The following is a 17094-nucleotide window of genomic DNA, read 5'->3' on the forward strand; positions in this document are numbered from 1 at the left end:
GGAGTTGAGGCCAGCATCACAGCAAAGGCTGCAAATTCCACCACGCATCGTCCTGATCGTGCTCATTACCACTCAATCGCCCTATCCGCAATCAGTTCACTGTCATCCCAATCGCCTTGCTTCTTGACCTTCGACTCCGGTGGGTGCACAATGATGTTGTCGGAAAGGGCCTGCTCACCACCATTGACGTATTCCAACATTTCCACGTCACCTTCGCCGCCACCGCTACCGGTAGCTCGAGCCGGCGGCATGGCCGACATTTGATTTTGCGGGGGATTCCGCGAGGGAATAGGAGGTGGTTCATCAGGTGGCGGATACACAATTTCTCGTTTTACTGCCTCGGCCAGGGTATCGATCTTCTCTGCGTCGAGATAGATCAAGAGGTATGGATTCGGTGGGGGGTTACTGGCTGAGTGCTGGCCTTGAGCATATGGATTGCCGAAAATTTCGTTTCTGTTCGTCACGAGGGAGACGCGGTCGTCGTTATATTTCCGCCAGATTTCCTTCTTGTGATCGTAGATGTAGACCCAGTAGTGGCCGCCGCCAGCACTTCCGCGGTGGAAGAATGCGGCGTGCAGGCGATAAGGGTGTTTGCGCATGTCGGCGAAGGATTCTTTGATTTGCTGAGTGAGTTGGGTGATTCGCCCTCGAACTTCTGTGAAAGGTTAGTGAAGTCTATAGTATTTGAGGGCGGCGAGACTCACCTTCGAGCTCACACCGAGCGTTTTCCGCAAGGGTCCCTAAGATTGCGATGGCGGTCGGATTGATGTCCAAGCTTTCCGATATTTGATCGCTAGGAATCTCTGACAGGTGCTCCAGAGCGATCTTTGCATCTTCGAGAAGGCTTGGGATGTCGGCGGATTTGGCCTGCACAGAGGTAAGTCATTAACGTTGAAGCAATTGCAGTGAAGCATATGGCCTACATATTTCTCTTCCAACTCGTCCCTTCGAGCAATAAGCAAGGACAGCTCTTTCTTGATCTCCCATGTCTGCTGCCGTCTTTTCATCAGGTCGGACTCTGGTGGACTTTCAAGGTATCGATCCATGTAAACTGTCTCCGGCACGTCGACATGGTAATTGAGCTTCTCTTGGCGTTTGGTCTCATTGTTCCACGACACTCGATCTAGAGCTATGCTCAGCACTGGCGGTAGGCCTGCGATAGAAGTATATGCCCTGGCACCACTTTGCGCGTCTTGAAGGTCGAACTCATTGTCGATCGCGGCGTAGACGTCGCTCGGTCTTTGGAACACGCGTGTAATAATATTGAGGAAAGGCAATGTTACTGGTGGCTCCTTTTGAGGTTCAGTATGGACAATTTGCTGCCCAAAGAAGAGATCATGGATCTCGTCAAGTTGCTCGCCAGACTTGTCGAAGCCTGTGGGCCGCAGTGCATATGACAACTGGATGATGCAGTGGTTCATGACCTCCGTGACATCCTGCTGTCGCGCATACTCTTCCAATGTCGTGGTTGGATTTTGAACTGGCTTCCGTGGAGGCACTGGCGGTGGCTTTCCAGGAGGCGGAGCGAACTTCATGAGTTCGGGATCTATGTCAGTTGCCTTGTTGGTTGTCTGCTCGGACGACGCGCGTGCTTGGGCATTCAGCTTTGACGCTGGGGTTGGCTCTAGAGGCTGACCTGTCCAAGGCGATACGGCGATCGTTGCCGACGGAGGCTTGGTCGGCGACACATTTTCCTTGTTATCCACCACTGACGCTTGTTCCTGCTCGTTGGTCCCTTCGACGGTATTCTGTTCGCTGTCGGGCTTGGAGACAAGGGTGATTTCACTGGAGTTGTCGTTCATCGTTGCGTCGTCAACTGCATCTGCGCCACTGGCGGCATCAAGTATTGAGGCATCGAAAGTGGAAAGAGGGTCGTCGACAGCGTCGACCTCGGCAGGAGACTGGACAACCGCGGAATCTGGTGCGCCATTAGCCGCAGAGTCGTCCTTGGGTAACGGGCCCAGTAGAGGCATGTTGTCAATGGAGCCTAAGCTGGGCCGCTCGTTGGACTTGAGGGTCGATCTGCGCCGCATCTTCTCCTTGACGCTCTCGGTTTCTAGCGTCAAGCGCGCCAATTCCTGTTCTGGCTTGATCGAAGACTGCGGAGTCTGAATCATGCCGCGAAACAGCGATGCCAGGTTATCAACGAATTTCTGCGCACTCTGAACCTCTTTGACACTGACTCTCCGCTGTCCAACACGTTTTGTTTCCATGCTTTTCTCGTCCAGATTCATCTTGTACCTGTCGAAGTCGAGCACCAGCCGTCGCAGCTTGTTCATGGTGAACAAAAACTGCAAGAGACTGTTGAGGTAGCAGGTGTTTCCGATATTTTCGAGACCAACGGGTTCTTCGGGGGTGCCTTGCGGTTCCTTGGGCGCCGCGCTGTGCAGTTGATCCAACAAGATTGAACTCTTGCGTTCGCGTGCGATGGCGGTCAGGGCTCGATTGAAGTGGTCGACGCTACCGGGGTTATCCTCAACAGCCATGGTGTACTGGAGCAGAACCATCTCGTCTTCGACCGCCCGGTTTTCGATCTGGAGAACTTGGTATCCTTCGGCGGCCTCCATGACGTTGTGCGCGTCTGATGAAAATCCGGAGTCAATCCACTGGGTCAAGAATCGACTTTGCCGGTGCCTTGCGATCAGACGAACAGCCTGGATGGCCTGGTCCTCTAGAGTTTTGTTCTCGGAGGTCTGAAGACTGTCAGTGTGTTTGCCTAGAGCCTGGGGTGAAGCGACAAACCTTGACAGCAAACAGTGCTTGAATGCTCTCATCATCATTTGAGGCATCTGCATCCAAGAAGGCAAGCGCCGCCTCGTAGGTATCGATTACTGCGCGATAATCAGTTATGGTAGTCCCGGCCGCTCTGACGCACTCACTGTTCATCGCTGCGTCTGTGATACGTTTACTGTTACGATGGACGCCTATAATCCGCAAGTAGTCTCGCAGTTGGTGCTCGTGGCCTGGGGAATCTGCCAGCTGGGCGGTGAAACCCCCGATGACATCCTCATCGCTGATTGTACTTTCCTGCCCAAGGAAATGCAAGGCTCTATAAGCCTCCTTCAACATCTCTGTATCGAATCGGCCCTGCGACGTCTCTATGACGACTTCAGTTTCCAGATCAGGGCTTTGGCGATGGCTTGCGATGTGTTTGAGGCTACTGAGATATACAGGTGCATTTTGCGGGTCGGTCTGTACTTGCCATTGATATGCTCTGGTAACAAGCGAATCGGACAGGTCCATCGGAGCACCAAGGGCAATGAAAGGGGGTGTTCGCATTTCCGGAGAAATATGTGATGCCCTGCTTGACGGATGCGAGTCATCTACACCATATGTTAGCAGACCACGTGCGGCTCGGGGTAGGCAACGCACAGTCTTGACACCCCAGGGCCCGTGAGAGTTCCCTCTCGGCAGGTACAGGTGGTGGTACATCTTGGAGTTGCTGACGTTCCTCGTAAGGCCGTGACATGATGAGCGTTAGCAGCTCGTGCTCGGCATTGTCCAACCACAGATTGACGGGACTTTCGTAGGGCTGCTGGTCCTCAAAGTCTGGTTCTGGCACCATCCAGCAATCACCCGGCTACCAAACAACAAGTCAATTTCGACACAAGAACGTAATACAAATCCTGACCTACCACCAGTTGAAACCCGAGATGCTCCAGCACATCTCTGCAAGCACCGCCTTCTGGACCAAACCGAACAATAAAGCGCTTGTTGGACAAATTGATCGACTTGAACTTCGGATCATCTTTCGCTCTCCATGAGTTCTTCAGGTAGGCTCTCAGATCGAGCAGGACGTCCATAGGGCCCGGATGCCGCATCCCCTCGGTGTTTCCGCCTCTTTCCCGAAATGCATCTTCTGTTCTCTGCCGGAGCAAACCAGGATCGGTCAGGGTGTGAATGTCGTTCTGACGAAGCACCGGGGGACTGAAGCGGAGGGTGACTGTGGCAGAGCAACTATGTGAAGAGCACTTGTACGTGTATATCTCGTCTTGAGAGTTTGGGTTCAGACGCCTCCATGCATTCCTCTCCAGAGGCTCTTGAAATTCCGACCTCACCAGGTGATGCAAGGGATGTCGAGGACTCGGACATGGCTCCTCGTCGAATCTGATGGTGTAGTCAATCTTGACGTGGAGATGCACGCGGCACAGTTGACAGACAGCTGCTACGGTCCATATCGTCTGAGGTCCCGGTCTTTCGTCCAACGCAGGCGATTGATATTGTTTTGGCTTCAGTCCGAACTTGTGTCTGCAGCTCTGAGGAGGTAGGGCTTCCGCCAGGTACTGGACGTTGGTGAATGTGAGTGGAGAGTCGGCCAGCAGGTTGGGTATGTCCCTTGAGTCCCGCCATGGCGCATAGAGCGTTACGTCCTCGAGGAGAGCTGGAGCGGTGCGCCCTGTGATGTACAAGTTACTATGATGCAAGCTCTTGCTATGCGTTCTCTCTACGCACCGGATCCTTTGATCGGCGCAATGAATGACCGGATATTCCCTTGCACCCCGGCCATCAAAGATGGATTGGCGGTGGATTACCGGCTACCTAGGCGAGCACCAGAGGGAGAGGGGACGGCGGATTGAGGCGGCGAAGCAGGTGAGAAGGAGAAGCCTCTGAAACAGAGTCATGCGAACAATGGCGATTTGGAATAGCACATCTACTATGATGGAGAGGTGAAAGTGAAGGTCGGTCTTGGGCAGACCACGCGGAGACTGAAAGGAAGGCTGCCCAAGGCTGTTGGCGATGCAGGTCCCCGTCGACGAATGACAGAAGGGTCGGCACGCTGGATCATAGGTGCAGAGCAGCTATCGACAGTTCGAAGTGTAAAACGGGCCTGCCATCGCGGAAGAATGGCTGTTGCAGCGTATTGGTAGCAGCCTGGCAATGGCAAATAGTCTTGACTTGTCGAAGCTGGAGATTCTATGTATATCCGGGGGCGCGTAGCCTTCGGCGGCGTCATTTCGTGCCAAGCCTGCGCATCTCCAACATCAGAGCTTCAACTGCAGATGCTCCGTACGACAGCGAACAAGATTGCAGGAGCGAATCACCAGCCTTTCTGCACACCGTTCCCTTGCACGTTTCTCCCTTGAGTTGCTTTCTCCCGTGCAGCTCCTGATGAGTTGAGCTCCTTGGTTCGAACTTCCACAGTCAAGACCGCAGCCATGGGGGACCTGGTCGACCCGAAGCCAAATCTCGACGTCGACGCTGACGTTAGCGGAGTCTACCAACCCCAAGATGCCCTCGGCCGCTCTGCCCGGTCGGCAATGATGACGGGCGCCGCGGGACTCTTCATCGCCTCGGTACAGAACACGGTAGCGAAGGAACAAATTGGTGCTTTCGGAGTGTTTACGCGGTTTGGGAGAACTATTGGTCTACTCAGTATGGCTGGCACAATCTTCGCGGTCGAAGCAGGACAAGTGCTGACACCTTCCAGCGGCAATGGGAGGAGTTTTCCAGTTCACCAGCATCGCCTCCGCGAATCTGCGTGAGAAGAATGACTTTGTCAACCACACAATTGGAGGTGCCCTTGCTGGGTCTCTAAATGGTCTTTGGAGTACGTTAACACATTCCGACACATAAAGAATGTTACTGAACGCCCGCAGAGCGGTCGATGGTATCGACGTTAGGTAGCGCTCTCGCCTTGGGCAGCGTAATGGGTGTGATCAGCTACACGGGTCGCACCATGTTCGAGTCAGCTGCAGACAAGCCTTTCGCCGACCGAATGGCATATAAAGATGAGGCCAAGGCGCGGTTCAGGAGACCTCTCAACGAAACGATAAATGAATTGGGAGAAGGCAGAGGTAAGATTGTTCGTCGGAACACACTTTTGAGCGGCGCATTGACCCAACTTAGGCATCTACGGACCCGGGTATGAGGAAAGGCGGAAGCAGAGAATCAAGGAAAGATACGGCTTCGATGTGCAGCCGCCATATTATGAAAACAAGTCTGCACCTGGTGCATAAGAATCTTCAATCTGTGGTGGCTCATTTGACCCAACCTCGCATGGGACTGTCTCCAACCGATTGATCTCAAAAGGACAAGACGAATGCCACGGACAAGCGGATGGACTTCGATGAGGAGCAAGTCATGCAACTGGCGAAGCGGTAAATTCTCGCACTGTAAATAGTCAAACAAGACAGCATTATCCGAACGGCGCTGACCCTTCCACGTGGGATCTTGGAAAGGCTTCGGTCCGGCGCGGATTCTTCGTGCAGAGTCACATCTGCGCCTCAGACAATTCGTTCAAGTTTACAGACCATTCACACGCAAGCAAGGCGTTTCACTCGTTCTACTGTCCATCCCCGAAACCGAGCTTTGCAAAGGCAGCAGCCGGCCGACAGCAAATGTGGAATGAGGAAAGACAATCCTGGTCAATGATGAGCGCAGCAATGCAGCTGTGTCAGTCAGCAAAGTCTAGCCGGGCCTGGGACTGGATCGTTCACATCAAGATGGTTAATCGGGCGGCCATCAGACGCGGTCATCGTAAGAGGTGCTATGCATATTTATTGATCGTGGGAGCACGCCCCGAAGACGAGGAATCAACTGACAATCTCCATTTCTGGTCTCAGCATCACCCAAGCACATAATTATTCTCTGTCGTCGCCCAGCAAATGCTTTGCTCTGAGTTAAGAATTTTTGCATATCCCCTATCATTTGCAGTGGGTCGCGGAACAAGATGCAGGTCGCATCTAACGGTCAGTCGTGTAAGATGCGGAACTAATTAATCAGAACACCGTGGAGAGTACCTCTCCGGGAGGTCAAGCATGTGCAGACGAATAGCCAACCCACTCAACCGGCACAGGTGCTGGCATATTAATTAGGGACTCGCGAACAACAGCAGCTTCGTTAGTGGCTGATGCGGCCCCCCGGGAAAAGTACGTCGTTCAGTCGTTCGGATGATCGGTAAACCGCTGTGGCACGGATCGGTGGATGGCCATGATGGATGATTGACTGAATGTTGAGATCTTGAGCTTCCTACCTTTTTGGGACCACCCAGCTATTCTGACTTAGTCGTCATTCCAAATCGCCAGCAAACAACTCGCTACCGCAGAATGCAAGCTGGTCTTGTCAAAGTACCGGGATCTCTATTTATGCCGTATCTGTATGACCACGGCCATTCATCGAGGCAGTTCTGCATGCTGTTAGGTCCCGAGCACGCCCGCAACATCCTGCATATGCAAGCGTGGTTGTACGTCGAGGTTGCCCAGGATCAATGTAGATAGCTCATTCCTCAATGCGGTTAAACTCGACTATCCGCGCCCAAAAGATGCCGTCTCTATGATGCCCGAACGGTGGGTGGCTCCATCAAATAGTTCCTGTGGCTAACCATGCGAACACGGGGCGGTGACAGCTTCCCTTGTGCGGCATGCCCTTGCAATGTACTCCGTACACGGAAGCTCACGCTCGGCTTTCGAAGCATATTGACATGCCGTTTGTGGCTTGAGAAATAGTCGAAGTCAACGTACTGTGTACGCTGTCACAGCAGCACAGGGATAAAGCGAATGGAGCATCGCATCAGTGTCGGAAAATGGTGATGTCTATCAAAGAAGATCAATCGTCACTCCACCTCTTTTCGCTCAGCACTCAATCTCGTGTTAAGCCCCATCAGCGGTGGCCGCCAATCGTGAGTCGCTGAAGCTCGGTTCAATACCCCGTTCGCCAACGGTAGGCGCCAAATCCACCCCTCGACTTGCCCAGTTCAGGCTCCCCACAGCGCCTACTGTGTAAAGCCTCTGCGATTCGACCACCTCCTCCCGCTGTGCGCCGGTGGCACTGAGCAACTCGAGGAAGCCGAGTCCACGCCCACCAGCCTCTGGCGGCCCCCACCAGAGACTCCAAGCTCGAAGCGTCACCTTCCCGGCTTGGGGCCTGGCAGCTCGACGTCGATACTCCCACCTGCCCTCGATCATCATCATCACCGTCTGTTCTTCTTGTGCCTTGGGATCGACGTCATACACTTCCAACTCCTCGCGCCGCAACTCAATTCCCCGGTAACCCCAAGCTCCTGAGTCTCCTCGGTTCAGCTCCGTCGAAGCCAAGTTCTAATCCCTCTGTCCTGAAAGTCTCCCACCGTCGCATACCGAAGCGCGCCAAAGCCGAGTCCAGTCGTTCCCATGATGCCGTTCGCAACATAGCTCTCCCCAAACGAGCTTCACCTCCCTTACCGAACGATAACTGTCTACAAGAACTCGAGAACTAGGCTTGTTCTATCGCTACCACCTCCTCACAATGTCTTCGAGACCTGTCACTCCCGTCTCGCCCATCCAGAGCGCTCGTCCCGACCCTTCGATACACTCCGCGCGGCCAACTAGTGCCAGATTATCCTCCCGGCCCGTATCTTACGTCGGCACCCAGCACACCCAGCCCACCGATACTGGGTCACAATTCAATCATTCTCAAGCGGCTTTGCAAGACCATTCCGCGCTGGCGCAAGCGGCCGATCTCCACGATGAGGTCGTCAATCAGAACCAGGAGTCTCCAGAGCTCCCACGAACGAATTCTCACATGTCAGGGTCACAGACCCTACTACCTTCGAGAGGAGGCACCTTGAAGAAGAAAGCTTCGCTGCACAAGAGCGCCAGCCTCAAAAGGACTGCCAGTAAGAGAAGCAGCTACGCTGGTTCCGTGCGCAGCTTGCAGTTGGGAGAGAAAGAGAAGTACGAGGAAACTCCAGAAACTAATAGCGTCTTCTACTGTCCTGTGCCGACCACTGGGAACCCAACAGAGCTGCTGGCAACCCGGTTTCAAGGTAAGACGATCAAAGCCTGTTAGACCTCAACACTGTGGCTGACTCATTCGCAGCATGGCGCAAAGTCCTTAAGGATATAATCAATTATTTCCGCGAACTACACAAAACTTATGAAACACGGGGGAAGGCCCTCATGTCGACTTCCAACATCATCAACAATACCACCATACCACCCAACTTCTTGTCCCAAGGCGGTGTGGGAGACGCCACCTATATTTTGCGAGATTTCCATAAGCAAGGTCTGAGCGAAGCCAACAAGGCTCGGGACCTTGAGAACGAGGTCATCATACAACTGACCGGCCTGCGTAGCGATCTGCAACAGAAGATCAAGGAGATCAAGAGCTTGTCTGGTGATTTTAAGAATTCAGTAGACAAGGAAAAGGAGGCTACCAAAAGGGCAGTCCAATCTTTGCAGGAAGCACTTGGGTCGGTCGATCACGATGCAGCATCCACGAGCGGAAAGGGTGATCCGTTCCTCGTCAAGCTAGCGCTCGATAAACAACTTGAAAAGCAGATTGACGAGGAGAACTATTTGCATAGGGTATGGTCGCTGATGTCAACATGCTAAGGACTGCCATGCTAACCCTCACAGGCCTATCTTAACCTAGAAGCCTCCGGTCGTGAGTTGGAGTCCATCGTGGTCGGTGAGATCCAGAAAGCGTACAATGTGTTGGCTGGCATTCTTCGCCGCGAGGCCGACGAGAACTATGACACCGCTGAAAAGTTGAAGGAAGGCCCGCTGGCAATGGCCAAAGATCACGAATGGGATGAGTTTACTACGAATAACAGTCAGATGGTTGACCCCAGAATCCCAGTCAGGCAAGTATCTCATATTGTGTACCCTGGAAAGGATCATCCTGCCGCCATCGAAGTGAGAAGCGGTATGCTGGAGCGTAAGAGCAAGTACCTGAAAAATTACACCCCTGGGTGGTGAGTACAGCCAATCCACGATTATACGTGCCGGACACTGACATGTTTGGCAGGTATGTTCTTTCTCCGACTCATCTGCACGAATTCAAGTCGGCAGACCGGATTGCGTTCCAGACCCCTGTCATGTCATTGTATCTGCCCGAGCAGAAGCTGGGCTCCCACTCAGAGATGGACTCTTCTTCACATAAATTCATGCTCAAGGGCCGGCAGACGGGGTCGATGCACCGCGGCCACGCCTGGGTGTTCAGGGCTGAGTCGCACGATACGATGCTCGCCTGGTTCAATGATATCAAAGAGCTCACCGAAAAGCGAGGAGAGGAACGTAACGAGTTTGTCCGACGAACGCACGCCCGCTCATTTTCTGGCAACAGTCTCAAAGCTGCGAGCATCATCAGCTCCGAAGGCGGATTGGAGGATGACGAGGCCGACCGTGTTGCTTTCTCTGGCGAACAATCTGTGCGAGGAAATTCGGTCGCTCCGCCCGATCGGGTCGCTGTGGCCGGACTCGGTGGACTCGGTGTCGGAGCGGGTTCGCATGACAACGAAGACAGCAGATCTGAAGCCGGATGGCGTCCTCCTCCACAACGACCAGCACCAGGTGGGCGATTTCCGTCAGATCTCAACGTCCAGCGCGGCTTACAAGCTCCGCTTTCCCCTTCTAGTGGAGAGAGTTCTGACCGAGACCGTGATGTAATAGCAGCCGCAGGTGGTCTTCCGGGAAGCGGGGTGCCTTTCGCAAACACAATGGAGAAACACACGGATTTGCAGCCGGAAGGGCATCAGCCTGTAGCCCCAGCTCCTCAGCTGAACACGGGCAACCAGTACACTCAAGGTCAACACCCTAACATATTTCCAGCGCAACCTACTCCAGCGCCTCATGACGGAGTCAGTGAGTATGGCGAATGGATGGCACCAATCGCGGCTGGAGGCGGAGCTGCGGCCGGAGTTGCGTTGGCAGCAAGCACGATACATCGGCACAAGCAGCAACAGGAACAGGAACAGAGGGACCGCGACCGTACACCGACGGCCGCTCAAAGGCTGGACGGGGAGGCGGCGATTCCACAATATGGCGAGTCCTCGGCCCCGATCCCTGCTGAAACCGCTGCACCGATTGACGCACCTACCGAGCCTCGTGCAATGAGTGGATCGACCACGGCACCCAGCTCTGCTGTTGCGGATACCATCTCCTCCGGCACCGACACTGGAACGTTGTCGACTGTGCCTACGAGCACAGGGTACATGGCGCCAAATGGTTCCCTGTTTGACGCTAACGGTGTCTTTGTTGGACCCAGGGAAGCCAAGACCGCTCCGACCGAGTACGTTGTAAGACAACCGGCGCAGCGGTCACAAAGTCATACGACAATTAGTCACTTGCACGTCCCTGGTGAATTTCCCTCTACACTGCCACTCAACGAAGATTCGAGGATCTACCGTGATGTGGTGCAACACTGAAACTGATCCCGAGCGGCAAGATGCGCCTAACCGTGGAGGTGTTCTATGGGAGGGTGTAACAGATGTCGGCCATCAGTCCCATCGTACCGTGACAATTTGCGAACACATGTTCAGCGCTAATAGTCGAGATTTACCGCTGCTTGGTGCAAGTTTTTGGCGTTCTTCAACTCGAGTGGAGGTGTCGTACGATGGGGTTGGCGGACATCCCGACAACATCTCCTTTGCATAAAGGATCGTTCGAGAAACAGGGAGGAAGACAAAGCCTTCCAAGGCTTCGAAGCGGAGTACATGCGGCGTCAGCGGGCTTACCCTGCTGAAACGAATCAAAATCTTTCAAAGTCTGGTCCCGCTTGATTTATTCCGTGTAGAACTAGCTTGTCTCACGCTATGTTCTAGGTGGTCTATATTATCAGCTTGGGATGAAACAACAGAATTGGTCGACATGCCCGAGCAATGTCTGCTGCTCTATGTACAGCTTGCTCGCTGGGTCATTCGCGACAAGATACTTTCTCCACCCAGAGTGAGCGAGATTACAAGTCGAGCGTATACTGCCTACTTATCAGTACGACAACATACTCGCGATATCTGTATAGCGGCGAAACGATCAGAAAGCGTGACGAGACTGTGCCGCTCCCTGTTACCAACATTTTTGCGCGTTGGACAAAGATCTGGTGCACCTGGACAGGTACTCTACAGGACGGCTGCGTTTCTCGAAGCAAATCGCCTTAAGGTACACTGACCTTCAAGCCGTGGACGCACAAGAGCGATGATGGAACAGAGCAGCACGCAAGTTACAAGCCCAGTCCGAAAGTGATCTTGCAGCTCGACTCGCGCACACACCGGGAGAATTTCGAGGACTTTCGGCGGGCGTTTACTAGGAGCCACAGGGTCGAGAGAGGGTTGTGCTCGAGGCGCCGCATTATATGGAGTTGAGTGATTGGGGGCCGGGATCGGATTGCGAGGTGTGTCCGGTTTTGCGATCGAGTGTGCGGCCGCCAAAGCTGTCAGCGGAAAGTTATCCTCGTGAACATGAGTAATCGCCGTCTGGATATACAGTCCGAAGTACGGAGTACCAGGAGAAGATCCTGTTAGTTGGTCCATCCACGCCTGTCCCAAGAGCGCGACACGAGTTCGGGTCGGATTAATTATTTCTCCTTCCGACTTCCTCGACTCGACCCCTCACTAATTAACGCGCTGCTCAGGCAACGGGCGAGCAGTAGTTCAACCACAAGCGATCGAGCGGTGCGAGCTTCCGAAAAGCTACACAGTACTCTGTAGCTGTGACCCGATACTCTGTAAATCTAGAATAGACCCATCCTTCTTTCCCACCGCATCGCGCACACGCATATAGCATGCTACCACCATAACGCCGGCATGGCCACCACCAGCCCCGAAGTTCGAAACGGCGACTTCCTCTACCGCGACACGCTCTTCGTCGACCTGGGCCTCAACAAACGCCACCCCCGCGCCGCGGTCCAGGACTTGAAGGAACTGCTTCTGCCCAAAAAGGGCGGGTCTGCGTCCGCGCCGCCCAAGGACCAAGTCGCGCACTGGTATGAGGCGCAACTCATCCACTATGGCCTCCCGCGGTCCCGGGACAAGAATACCGCGAAGGTGAGGCTGACTAATGCGCTTGCTTCGAAGACGTTGGGGGTGCCCAAGGACATTGTCGCGTTGGAGGGGGAGATGAAGAGGGAGTATGCTAGTGCGTTGAGACGGACCAAGTCTGGCGCTGGCGGTGCGATCAAGGGCGAGATGAAGGTGGCGGAGGGCAAGGCGGCGAAGAAGAGCACGACCGCGAGTACCGGCACGAGCAAGTCCAAGACGACAGTGGCGCTGGAGGTTGGCGGGACCAAGGTCACGATTGATCGCGAGGATATGGAGGCTGCGAAAAAGCGATCGACGGCGTCGAAGGCAGCCGCCTCGAAACCGAAGGGCGCGAAGGCGAGTGATTCGAAACCCAAACCTGCGACGGCGTCGACGGCAGCAACGCCAAAGACGAAGGATGCGAAGGCGAGTGACGCGAATCCTAGACTTGCCACAGGGGCGGGAATTGCCGCAGATGCGTCCCGTTCGCAGTCCCAGGCGATCAAACGGACCGCAAGACGAGGTGGTCATTCAGCCCACAGCGTGTCGGATCGTCTAGTTCCAAGCTCCTCTCCTGAGAAACCACGAGCCAAGCAGACCGCCCGACGAGGTAAAGACGACCCATTTCGTCGTAGTAACAGCGACCGCGGCGCACCAACCTCTTCACACACGTACGATCACACGCCGTTTTCTTTCCAGCATGATGTCGACATGGACGATGCACCACCCGCTTACGAGCCCATCGACTTCCACCAGCAACGAGAATCCCCAGGGCCGGAGGACGACTTCCCCATCTCAGGGACCTACTTCTTCCCGCGAGCTCCGTTCCAGCCCTTTAGTCTCACGCTCCAAGTTGATGACCGCTCACGCCAGCTCTGGGGCCGATTCCAGATCGGGTCCAAGGAGGGAGTCCTTTGCGTGGGTGACATGTCGGGCATTTCGAGTGACCATGCAGTCTCCTTCGGATGGAGATCAGAAGATCAAGACGATGGGTTCATGAAGTTCGGGCGCGGGTGTGATGGAGCGATCGAGTTTGATGGCGAAGGGTGGATAAGAGGCCACTTCAATGGGTTGATGTATGGCGAGGACGTGGAGTTCGTGGGCGAATGGGTGAATGGCGAGGGTTTAGATGTTAGGGAGATGAAGCATATCTGGGAGGACTTTCCTAGGAAGGCGTATGGGAGCGGTTAGGCTCTCCACGTCACGGTTTCTGTCTCAGGCGCAACGGTTACAGTAATGTTGGGAGGAAGAGCGAGATTTGCTCGAACTCACTCCACTGACCTGGGCGAACTGGGGAGGCTTCTTGGAGAGATTGATACCCTGGGACACCTTGTCGCTGTCCGGTTGGCGTGACGCCTGGGGAACCTGTCACAAAAGAGCGCTTTTGGACTGCATGTACCCCTGGAAACATTGTTCGGTTGGAAATAATCTACAGCCCAAGATAAGACTCCGTACTCCGTACTCAAGCACTTGTTTGTGCTCCGCTAAAGACCGTCCACGGAGCCTTCCGCTCCGCTCGAATCGACGCCAACGATTCTTACCTTCGCTACGCCTCCTGCTACTCGACTTCGTTCTTACCTGAGTTCCTCTTTCCTTCACATTTACCATTTTCTTTCCCTCACCTCTACCATCCTCTTTCCCTAACAACAAAATCGACCTGCACAACCTCTCCTGCCGCCTGCATGATCGTGGCGTTCTGTATCGAATCAGCAGCTGCGTGGCGGCCTCGGCGACAGCAGGTGACAGGGATCGGCGTCGACTCGTGTTCTGGCCCGTTCCCAGCCAGCCTCATTCATGAGGAAGAGGCCGCCACTATGTCTTTGTTAACATCAATGCGCACGGGCTGAGATCGCTCATGGCGTCGCGAAGGGACTCGCTGCTATCAGTGCGATCGCCCAAGCAAAGAAAATACTCGACGGACAGACACCAGAGACAGGCGCGGCTCTCGATCGCCATTGAAGAAGGCCGGTCGCTTCGGCCGCCGCTCGCCAAGGAAGACGAGGTGTCCAAGTCTTTTCTCAAGGATGTTTTCTCCAAGCCACAGTCGACCACATTCACCCAGGCTGACTCCTTCCCGTGTCCTCTGGAAGTACACCCGGGGAAGCGCGTCAGGGGGTTTTCCAGCAGCGCGGAAGATGGGACGGAGCTGGAATCGCTAGACTTCAAGAATCCGTTTGCCGAGCCCAATGAAGCGCAGCAACTCGATATCGAACAGCGTGGAGCCATTATTCGCCGCGCAAACACCGACATCAATGCGGAAGAGGCTCATCTACGCATCACGCGCTCGGCCTCGAACGCGCGAGTCCGGGCAAAGCGCCCGTTCGATCGCCTCAGAAGATGGGTGGGCATCAATTCTACCATCAGACCCGGCGCTTTCACTGGGCTGGAATATGCCGCCGGCTTTGCGACCACGTATGCTACTGCGATTCTTTCGCAGAATGCGGCCCTCGTGTACAAGCGCAAGGCCATGTATGTGCTGGAGTATGATGTTGGTGAGGAGTCTTTGCCACGCCAGGAATCTAGTTGAACCATGCTAATCACATACTGTGTAAACTGCAGACGAGCGAGAGGTGCTGCTCTGTGGACCGCCGAAGCAATGCGAAACTGTGGCCAAGTTAAGAAAGTACCTGGAAGAGGACGGCAAGCAGCACTCTCTCCTCCGGCTGGTCTACGTCTGCAACAACGAGGAAGCCATCAACTACCTGAGCGGCGCGTATGGGATCTCGGGCTCTAGCGCCGAAACCGAGGAACGCAGCTTCCGCGACTGGATGCAAGACGACCGCGACCTGCGAAGGGCCTCGCACAAGGCTATCCGGTGGCGCCCCGCCTTCGACATGGCCCGAGGCGTCATATGCACGGCCTTTGGGCTGGATTTTGGATCCCTCGTCGTTGGGCCGTCGCCTGCGCACAACCAGAACCAGAGCCACAACCGCAACCAGATCCGCGTCGGCAATGCCTCGCTCTACCGTCAGCGGATTGCCGTCTACATGCAGCGAGTCTTCTCCGGAGCCCTGCCAGGCCCGCGCGTGACTCGCTTCAACTCTGGATCCCGCCACCTGCCCGACATGGCGAGGCGCGACACGGTCATTATTTGTGAGTACTCGTCCGGCGAGGCCGGGGAGATTGTCAGCGGAAACGTCCTGCTGGGGCTGAACCCCGAGCGCGAGCGCGCATTGCCCCAGAATGCCACGTCGATTCCAACACTTCAGGCTGTCCTGTCCCATGTCTTTGACGGCCTGTACCAGCTGTGGCGCGACCAGATCGCGCTGATCCACGAGCCCCACGCTCTGTTGGAAGACCACATCTACGCACACCCGTCGGATTCGTCCTGCGCGCCCGACGTGTGGGCCATGTCCCAGCGCCTGCACAACATGTTGAAACTGGTGAACCGGCACTCGAAGGTTGTTGAAGCTGTGCAGGATGACTTCGCCATCTTCTCGGAAGGTGAGCATGGGCATACACATGCGCATGACAACGACAATGCCATCGGTACGGGCATTGGCATCGGCATCGGCATCCCCATTCGTACTGGCACCGCCGCCTCAGCCGGGACGAACACGGCAAAATGGCTAACGCCCCTACTGGACGATTTCGAGGTCCTCGCCGAGAACATTGTCACGGACTATCTCCAGCCGTTGGAGCATATGATCGATCTGGTATGTGTGGTGCTGTATTGCACTGATCCCTAGCAGGCGTCTTCCTATCTTTTTTCCGAGATCATACTAACTTGGCCCCCTCCGCCTCCAGCTCTACAAATCCGTAACGATCCGCGACTCGCGACAGTCCCTCGAACTCAACGCCAGCCTCTGGCGCCTCAGCTGGATCACATTCATCTTCCTCCCACTGACGTTCCTGGTCGGCGCGTTCGGGATGAACGTCGACGCTCTTCAACACTATCCAAGTTTGAAGTGGTATTTCGTGGCTGCCGTGCCGTTGGTATGTACTATATGTTGGAGACATGAGATGTGCCCTGGCACGTGCCGGGGGCATGCTTTTCTCTGATTTCCTGCAACTCTTGGAGAGACCACCGCTTTGCTAACACCATGGCGTTGTAGATGATCATGGTGATTTTCTTCTGGTTCGCCATGCGCCGGTTCGCGCCGGGCCATCATCACAAGTCCCACGTTTTGGATGCCACGGTGTTGGGGCCCGGGTTGGGTATGGGTATACGGTCGTTCTAGCCTCAAGAGCTTCTGCCTACAGTAAGATGTCTGTGCCTGTGCCGTGGTGGTGCTGCCGGACGTGAGGTATCTGCCCATTTGTGCTTCGGACGCTTTGATGTCGGATGTCAGACGGCGGATATTGTCTGGGCAGGGAGTATTCCTCTGGTCCGTCTGCTATATACTCGGCTCGGCGTTCAGTGTCAGGGTCATAATAATGAT

At 54.9% G+C, this 17094-nt stretch overlaps 5 protein-coding genes across 5 annotated transcripts; 4 read left to right on the top strand and 1 right to left on the bottom strand.

Moving 5' to 3' along the window:
- Positions 1–65: 65 nt before the first annotated feature.
- On the bottom strand, positions 66–4507 carry A1O7_06894 (uncharacterized protein; the record flags this gene model as incomplete). The annotated part of the gene is made up of 8 exons (XM_007760894.1): positions 66–655; positions 705–867; positions 924–2693; positions 2743–2831; positions 2880–3323; positions 3373–3580; positions 3636–4396; positions 4453–4507. The coding sequence occupies 8 exons, from the start codon at positions 4505–4507 to the stop codon at positions 66–68; spliced, it is 4080 nt and encodes a 1359-aa protein (XP_007759084.1).
- A 649-nt stretch (positions 4508–5156) lies between these two features.
- Positions 5157–5957, top strand: A1O7_06895 (uncharacterized protein; the record flags this gene model as incomplete). Its single annotated transcript, XM_007760895.1, has 4 exons — positions 5157–5373; positions 5429–5548; positions 5598–5795; positions 5848–5957. 4 exons carry the CDS (start codon positions 5157–5159, stop codon positions 5955–5957), a joined length of 645 nt encoding a protein of 214 aa, XP_007759085.1.
- Positions 5958–8223: 2266 nt separating this feature from the next.
- A1O7_06896 (uncharacterized protein) lies at positions 8224–11125 on the top strand (the record flags this gene model as incomplete). The annotated part of the gene is made up of 4 exons (XM_007760896.1): positions 8224–8743; positions 8797–9284; positions 9336–9673; positions 9727–11125. 4 exons carry the CDS (start codon positions 8224–8226, stop codon positions 11123–11125), a joined length of 2745 nt encoding a protein of 914 aa, XP_007759086.1.
- A 1374-nt stretch (positions 11126–12499) lies between these two features.
- Positions 12500–13903, top strand: A1O7_06897 (uncharacterized protein; the record flags this gene model as incomplete). The annotated part of the gene is made up of 1 exon (XM_007760897.1): positions 12500–13903. The coding sequence occupies one exon, from the start codon at positions 12500–12502 to the stop codon at positions 13901–13903; it is 1404 nt and encodes a 467-aa protein (XP_007759087.1).
- A 664-nt stretch (positions 13904–14567) lies between these two features.
- A1O7_06898 (uncharacterized protein) lies at positions 14568–16893 on the top strand (the record flags this gene model as incomplete). Its single annotated transcript, XM_007760898.1, has 4 exons — positions 14568–15204; positions 15272–16368; positions 16460–16648; positions 16768–16893. 4 exons carry the CDS (start codon positions 14568–14570, stop codon positions 16891–16893), a joined length of 2049 nt encoding a protein of 682 aa, XP_007759088.1.
- Positions 16894–17094: the final 201 nt, after the last annotated feature.

Source organism: Cladophialophora yegresii, assembly GCF_000585515.1.
Source record: "Cladophialophora yegresii CBS 114405 chromosome Unknown aczIN-supercont1.5, whole genome shotgun sequence".
Classification (NCBI taxonomy): Eukaryota; Fungi; Ascomycota; class Eurotiomycetes; order Chaetothyriales; family Herpotrichiellaceae; genus Cladophialophora; species Cladophialophora yegresii.